The 9,137-nt window shown below is 34.9% G+C and overlaps 1 protein-coding gene across 1 annotated transcript; it reads left to right on the plus strand.

Moving 5' to 3' along the window:
• Window positions 1–5,629: 5,629 nt before the first annotated feature.
• On the plus strand, window positions 5,630–6,756 carry CPG14 (cuticular protein glycine-rich 14). Its single transcript, NM_001312029.1, is given in 2 exon segments — window positions 5,630–5,664; window positions 6,006–6,756. Coding segments are annotated over 2 exon segments (627 nt in total). The 5' UTR covers window positions 5,630–5,646; the 3' UTR covers window positions 6,615–6,756.
• The last annotated feature ends 2,381 nt before the right edge of the window (window positions 6,757–9,137 follow it).

Here is a 9,137-nt window from a genome sequence, read left to right on the forward strand (position 1 = left end):
ACACGAAACATACTTAAAAATTGCTTGGATTGATCCATATATACAATTTTCTCTTCCTTGACCTTATCCTATTTACTTGGGGTCGGCCTTCCTCGTTTTTATTCCTCAAGTAATAGGAACTTGCGTGTCGTCTGGTATTAAACGTGCACCTTTAAGGTCTCCTTGGTCAGTTGCTATATAACGGTGTCCAAGTGCGCCTTTTGTCATAGGCAAATCTAGCCTATTAATCAATTCAACACTATTCTTTAAACATTTAAATGCTTTTGAATTAAAGAAATGTTACAACTTTATCTTTGTTATCAATAATAATGTATTATAGAAGATGCATATAACTATCGCTTTGTATTATAAAAGATGAAGATTATAATAATTATTATAAATGTTTGCAAATTGATACAGAACTTTGCCATAATTGGACCGAAAGCGATATAACTAAACGATCCGGTTTACGCACGGTTACTTTCACCTAACATCGCAACAATACTAATTAAATTTAGTCCAGATCAATGATTTGAATAATAAATTAACAAGAATTATACAATTCATTAAAAAAAACTACTGATTGAATGTTCTAATAATCATGAATTCTGTTACGAAATAAACCAGTGTTAATACCTTATGAGATAGACCGATACAAAAGTCCGCAAAAACTTGACTATTTTAACCTTTCTTTGAGAAAAATTGTCAGGTATTTTTAAACGTCGCGTCATATCTTTACAGTGCCAACTGATCAATTAAACTTAATATATGAAAGATGGGGTTTAAAAAATATAAAATCTTACATAACACCAAGTGAGCGTGCGCCGCAGATCAGTCGGTGACGTGTGATACTGGGCTGTAGTAGCTCTGCCTTGTGTCCAAGGAACACGACGACACGACATTACGAATAAAAATTTAAATTTTTACTTATACAAAAATTTTAAGTATTGTAGTTATTACAACACCAAATTTCTTTTACTTCTTGCAATTTGGTAACTAGAAAGTAAAGAATTTAATATTTTCGAATACTATCTAATAAATGAAATTATGACAACAGGAAGAACCACTTCTAAATTCCTGATTTCAATCCTCTCCATATTTTTTCGTAATTATATTATAATACTATTACAGATGATGATTATAAAATTAAACTAATTCCAAATACAGACAGAGCAATTTTCAATAAAGTTGTAGTGTCGTTGTAGTGCAATGTAAACACGCACCCGCGTATCTCTTCTCGTGTCCATCTCGCAGCCTTTCTCCGTTTGCGATGAACCGTGAATGTAATAACTAATTGCGTTCATACGAGATGTTACTTTAACGAGAACGCAATGATTGCGGGGAACTGGAGCGAGGCAAGTCGGGTGCGTTCGCTAGTTAACTACTTGTGAAACACACGGTATTGTAACATATGCGCTATATTATATTATATTTTGTAATAAACAACTGTATTAATGTTTTATCTTTAATCTGAAAACATCACAATCGCTTTGTAAATGCGCCGTATATCCTCGTAAAAGACAAACGCGCATTTTATGTGTTACAAAAATTTTCTCTTCTTTCTTCGAAATGTGTAAAGAGATCTAAAATTATTTTAGCAATATAGCTCTTGGTTTCGGAAGTATCCTGGGTGAGGGTAGCACAGGACCGATCATCGTAGCTATCTACGGTAGAGTCCTAAGCCAAGCAGTGGGCATCATATAGCTGTAGAGAAAGAGAGAGAGAGAGAGGGAGGGAGAGATCTCTCTGTGAAACATAATTGTAACCTGTGGGATTTGCATCGCCGGATCTTCGTTATGTTCTATTGACTCCTCAATAGTTAGGTAACTCTTATAAAACTCTTATACATACTGCGAATGGTTTTTTTATTGACAAAATTGTTCATGTAGTGTTCTCACGCTACATTCACTGAACCGGAATCACAACTGGCATTGATCGTAGAAAAATGCAATGATAGAGCGCTTAACTTTCACACAGCGTAATATACGTAATCTTGTTAAGCGCTGCTAAAGGTCAAAGGTTGTTAGAAATTTTAATCAAGCAAATAAAATGAAAATCAGTACATAAAATCATAGTAAGGATTGTAATGATAAATTTAATATTTACATTTTTCATGTCGAATACCACTTACATAATAATTCATTACTGATAACGTATAAAATAAAAAAAATAAGAAAAAATAATGTTATGCTTTCTCATTGAACGGCTCAATAAAGGATATTGAAATGCTCGCAGATAAAAGACATCAACGCGAGTGAAAGCATTGACTTAAAAAGCTAGAGATAGTACACAATTCAAATTAACATTGTAATCGTGGGTTTCTGAGAACAAAATCGCGTTTTAAAACATCTCTGTTTTGTCAAAGACGAAAGACGGAGATGACGATATAATTTATACGGAGATTTGGTGTCAGAAACTCAAGTACTTCAATTGGAAATTATTTGTTACTTTTTGTTTCTACAAAACCTTTTTTCAGACTAAAATAAATACATCAAGAAAGCTACATATTACCTCATGGTAACGTTTACTCTTGTTATCTATTCTAATTGCTATCTCTATTTTTTCTAAGAAAATGAAGAAGATGACAATAACTTTATGTACATGTATTTCGCTAGTGTAAACTTAGAGTTAACTGATAAAGTCTGCATCAGAGATGGCATTGCCTCCAAGCCCGTGTCGATGAACTTTGACATTGTCTTGCAAAGATGCGTCGATGGATTTCTATGCTGCGTTCAGATTGACGAGATACTATACTCCAGTAACTAAACTTCATAAAGATTACTTTTAGAATAAATAATAATGAATTAAAATTTAAGCATTACAGCAATTAACAGCAGTGACTGTATTTCAAAAGAAAATCGAGGAATGTTGTATACGTCAGTGTATAATCTGTGCGCGTTAACCAACGGCTGCTGCGTCTGCCGTCACTTTGACAAGGACGTCAATAAGCCAGTCTGCACTAAGCTAGAGGTCGTATCATTACTCCCAATATCCAACAAGGAAAAAACGTAGAAAAATTAATTAACATGACATGTAAAGAATGAAAGTTTTGTTTAAAATGTAAAGCAAGATATAAAATGTAATTAGATAATTCTTTATATGACTTTCACTCAAGCTAATCCAGTCAGTCGAGTCACAAACTCCATCTAAACGGTCACGCGGTGTCAATAGTGTATGTTTATTTTTCACAGAGTACAATTATCACAGAGGCGTCAATAAAAATTTAAAGAACAATTTTATTTTTCAAAAAGTAGTATGTTATTATCTACAATACAACACTTAACATAAAGAAATTGACGGATCAAACACAAAACACATACTAATGCCTATACGTATTATAAATATTTATAACATTTTCATACCTTTGTATTGGAGAAAATTTAATAATTTTGCTTAATCAGACATACGATGATATCTAAGTACGTAAGATTATTCTGTAGACCGACAAATAGAAAACAAAATCTTTTTTGCCTTGAACTTTTTAGTATTCGAAATTCGAACATCGAAGCCTCTGTAACATATCTAATCTGTGTCACCTGTGTTAGACATCTTTATTGTTTTCTATTGTGAACGTTAGTTGTAATTATTAGTTGAGTTTGTCTTGTGTTTTTAGAATTTAAAACATTTATTAAGCTTATTCTTAAAATGTCTAACGACATAAAAATTTAATTGTTTCGTCTCATCTGTTGACTAAAATAAAAATCTCAAAGAGATATAACTGGATTTAATGATCTTGATACTTGAAATTTATAGAAAACTCGATTAAGTAACTAAATGAAGAGGTAATTATAAACATGTCGTGTCATTTAAAAGAGTGGAAACTGACATTCCAAATTCCTTTAACCATTCAAGAGACGCCAAAAAAAAAACAAAAGACAGTGGCTAATGAAGAAACAATATGTCGTAACATATCACTTGGCGCGTCCGACTGTCATTTATGATAATTCTGCATTGTATTGAAATGAGATGGCTCCTGAACGAACTGATTGGGCTGTTAAAGATGTTCAGTTTTCTGTTTGTGTGTCAATCTGTTTATACTTAAGTATGTACAAAACTTATACGACCTTCGATTCGTACAACCAAATCAATAAACCCAATTTCAACACCAGCATGTAATTTGATGCTGTTATCGATATTATTGTATTAAGATCTTAAGATTAACAATGAAAAAAACTCCTAGAATTGTTGTGTACACTTACATAAGTAGGTTAAAGCTAACTTAACTAAGTAATACAGTAATTTGGTATAATATCAATGAAGTACAATTAATAATTCATAATTATACCTACCATAGATTCAGCAAGAGAGCCACAAACAATAGCAAATGCATAAGAAAATATAAACAAGTCAATCCAATTTACATTTTATATCCTTTGAAGCGAGCTTATCACCACCTCAAAGGCCGGCAACGCATCTGCGGTTCCTCTGGTATTGCTGATGTCCATTGGCATCGTTGAACACCTCGGTGTTCCCGCTGCTCGTTTGCCCCCTTTTGTTATAAAAAAAATGCTGTGGAATGGAACATTTTATCATTTTTAAATTTCAAATTTATCAAAACAAGAATCTGTCATCTCCTATGTGATTGTGTAAACACAGATAAAGTTAACGAAAGTGACTTTATATTAAAAATTACTGGTTTAAAATTAAACTTGTTTTTAAGTAAGCAAGGAAGGGAGAACGGAACCTTGACACAGTTTAATGTCGATCGTAATGTCCGACTGATATAAATCACCTTTCCACTTAAGTAACGCCTCTCAAGTAATTGTAGGGATTCGATCCCGGCCAATGGACTTTGACGCAATGCACTTTAGCAGTTATCCATCGCTGTTTCTTTCTAATATATCTTTATTCAAATGTGCCCTAAGATTTAGACATAAGTAATGTTTGAATATAATGGAAAGGACATGTCTTTACGCTCAGCTCACATACTCGTTCCATTTTATCCTAACAAATAATTATTTTTAATCATCTGGAAATGGTAGATGTTGTCAAAAATATATTCGAGATGTATTACATTTTTTACTTTTTCAAAATCTCTTTTTAATGAAATGGATTAAATTACAGGACGGAAATGTGTTATGTTAAAAACTTTTTCATTAAATGTAGAAAGTAAAATAACTTATTTAGCATATTCATTAATAAAATGCTTGAAGTAATGAAAATCAAAATCATCTTGCAAATAAAATAAAATCTAAACGTTGCGTTTTATTACCCATTAAATTTCTTATGTTTTTTATTTTTTAAATAAAAAGAAAACGTTACAACAAAAAAAAAACAAATATGTTATTTCACGTAAACACTCAAAACAAATGTGATGAGCTGTAACAAATTTATACTTGCGCTTGGATCGTTTACAAATCTTTAAACTCTTAATATACACAATTTAATTGTTGCAATAGATATCTCCATATTTGTCCAGTGTATATAAAATTAACATTAGAATATCGTAAATCTATGAATGCATTAATCAATTACTTTAATAGATACAATTAAGGAATGCTTTTACCAAAAATCGCCCGATACAGTTTGCTCGTAATCCGAATTCGTCCTCGACGGCGCGCGGCGGATGGACCGAAGTAAAAGTTGACGGCAGACTACCCGCTATATAAGCGGCGGCTAGCTCTCACAGCTATCATACTACCAACAGTCACGGAGACCATAACAACAATGGCAAAGTGGAGCATCGTAAGTGTTAACCAGGAGTGCAGTGATAGTGAATAAGATCCAGTGTAGCGAGCAAACCGTTGCCCCGTAAAGTAACGTGGGAAGCGTTCGGTGAAACAAAAACTGGTCTAGTATCAGCTTTTGTAGTCTGAGGTCATCCTCAGATATAAAAAATCATCACCATGTCATAAAAGGATATTCAACACAAAGTGGAATTTAAATTATTTTCGCGTTACTTTTTCATTGATAATTTCATGTTCAATCTGAGTGATTAATAGTACAAGTTACACGACCACCTAATTACCTATCATCAATAACCCTTAGTTGATACCGTATTCTTATGTGATTTTATTTTTTATCAGGTCGCCCTCGCCCTGATCGGCTGTGCCGTCGCCGAGCCTCCGGTTGGCTACAGCTACTCTGCGCCTTCCGCTCTCGTCTACTCGAGCAGCAGCCACGGCTCCCCGCTCAGCAGCGGCGGCCACTACACCTCCGTGCCCGTCGGACACCAAGACACCGAAGGCTACCACATTGACCCCCATCTACTTGGCAAGATCAAGCACATCATCCTTAAGGACGAGATCCAGAACCAAGCGTACCAGAGCGCCTCCTCTGGCCACGGAATCTCCGGCCACGGCTTGTCCTCTCACTACGGCGCCCCTGCCCCAGTCTACGGTGTGCCCTACGAGAGGATCGTCGGCATCGAACTCGACCACATCCAGCAGGGCATTCAGGTCGCTCAGTACCACCAGGCCCAAGAAGACTACTCCGGTGGCTACGCCGGCGGCTACTCTGGCGGTTACTCTAGCGGCGGTTACTCCAGCGGCGGCTACTCCAGCGGCGGGCACGGCTACAGCGGTGGCTCCCTCTCATACTCCGCCCCCTCGGTCTCCTACACCACCATCGGAGCTCCCTCCGGCTCCTACGGGGTCCCCTCACCCTCTTCCTCCTACGGCGCGCCTCACCATTAAACGAAACGAAACACTATATAGTCATCTCATTTCATTCATTGTAATGTTATGATAAATCATGTGATCGCACCCTAGAAGTAAACTTGTATTATATTTGTTGTTAATGTAAGTTTCTGTAAATAAAACTACTTTTTTGTATAAACCAAAGTATTATTCAAGCCGTTCTCATCGTTGCACTGAATGCAAACACACGGAGAAATGGCTTGTCCTCTGAGAACGTTTCGTAATTGTTTTCGACTTGGTTAAGCGTAAGTACGCAACAATCGCAACACCTTATAGGGATATAAACCATTAACTCGCATAACGCGCTGCAAGGTCCTCGAACTGCTCGAAATCGAAACTCGAGTATCGAAAGTGAACGAGATGACGATAAAATGTAAATACATCGACTTACGTAAGACAACACTAAGATATAGGATACGAAATTTTACTTAAATTGTTTCACTTTCAATATCATTAAACCTGATGTATAATATATTACATAAGTATATCAGTTTTCAAACTACAAGTAAAACAATATTTATTTATGTATTCAAAATTAACGAAATGAAACGACAATTGCATAATTAGAATGTGTGTGCCGAATAATATCGATATTGTGTAAATCGATTCGTAATAATGAATCGATTTGCTAGACGTTCACATTAGAAACTGAGTTCCCATGAGATGGTTAAGTCGAATACGCCTACGATAGAGTTACGTAATTCGTCCACTTTGGCGAAATTAGCGAATATATTTGCTCGCCCGTTAATCTGCTGCAAGGTGCACTTTCTCCGGCGTCGAGTGTACCGAATCTCGATTCATTGCGTAAGTCGTGTGTCGAGCGGATTATTGTCGTATCTTACTCACAATTATTTACTACCAATATCTTGACCGAAGACAGTTTACACATCCGGATTTATCACTCGAACGCAATAAAGAACTACGTTATCGTAAAGTGTGGAAATATTTTTTATTAAGCTGGATAAGACTCGTTTAAACAAGTTAGTTAATTATATTTTTATCACACATACAAAAGTCTTATGGGAGGTCCCGTGTTATTTTTGTAAACTAAACTAACAACTAACTAACATCTGGAATTAGTATATTAAAAACCTGTCCTCTGTCTAATCTTTGCTGTAACCGACTTCAAATAAAAAATAATCTTAATAATAATTATGCGAAACAAAAACTCGTGAATTACTAAACGCGAACTGTTAGACAATTCATTAATTTACATTGCTAATATGAGAATATAGTTAAATACAGCAAATATCTAGCCATGTTTGTTATCACACATCCTGTATAAATATTGATCATTATGTAACCAGAACTCCATTATTACATAAGTCCATTAGTCCTTAGAATGTTAGTACTTGAGTGAGTCAGAAGCGGGGCCTGGCGAGCCCTGAGTGACTCACAGACACTCTCTACACCACATTTAAAACGTGGTTTGTTTCTTAAATTGTATGTCGTCACTTAAATTCATTCGTCACCTTGATATTACGTGCTTGTAAAAGGAAAATGCAAGGGCTAAGATAGAGACAATTATATATTCATAGTAGAAAGGGGACAACACAACAACACTAGAGGAACAGCAGATGCATTCCCGGCCGTTACGGGAGGAGTACGCTTTATTGATCCTAAATCGTGAGTATTTTTCAACAATTTTATTACAGAACTGTCCCCTTAAATCAATTCTTAGTAATTACTGTGCTTTAAGGACACTTAAGAAATGCTAATAATAGTCTGCAATAATCAGAGGCTTCGGAAGCTGTTGCTCCAGTTATCTTTATGAAGAATGAGTCATATAATCTAAGCGTTTGCTAATATTTAGCGCAACTGTATGGAATCTTGATAACCATTGGATAACGTAATTAACTGTGTTTAACTTATTCCAGGTAACAGAAAAAGGGTAGTCACTAATAAAATAAAAAGTCGAAAATAAAAAGGCTAATCTGCGGCATCTCTTTATTCAAATTTTTTGACATTCCAAAAGAATATTTACTCTGTAAAAACGTATGCATAAAATTAATTTAAATGTGCAAATCATGAACAATATAATGAGTCTGAGTAATATTTTATGTAACATTGTGTTATATATTAAAAACAAAAAAAGCTACAGGTAGCTCAAAGAGATCTTTACCAAAGACAAGCCGCAGTTTCTCGAATCTATTGGTAGAGTTGTGGTTACACGCTTTAGATTGTAGTAACACTGCTTTTGGCTACACATCGCAAGAGACGATACTATATGTATACAAATATACAACGTGTATAATTACTGGGTCGCCTCTCGCTTTGCTTTTTTTGGATTAAACTTCTCCGATGTTACGTGAACCTTTTATTTTGGTTTTATTTAACATATTATGGAATACAAGAAGCAAATTTATAAGCAGCTTTGTAAAAAAAATATAAAGTTTGGTAGCGCAGAGTTTAAGCAATAGACTTTTAATCTGTAAGTCCGGGTTCGATTAAATTTACTTCACATATCTGCGAACAAAACAATAAAGTTTCGTAATATTAAAGTAGATTTAAAAATTTCAC

The sequence above is a fragment of the Papilio xuthus genome, unplaced genomic scaffold, assembly GCF_000836235.2.
Source record: "Papilio xuthus unplaced genomic scaffold, Pxut_1.1 DF824888.1, whole genome shotgun sequence".
NCBI lineage: Eukaryota > Metazoa > Arthropoda > Insecta > Lepidoptera > Papilionidae > Papilio > Papilio xuthus.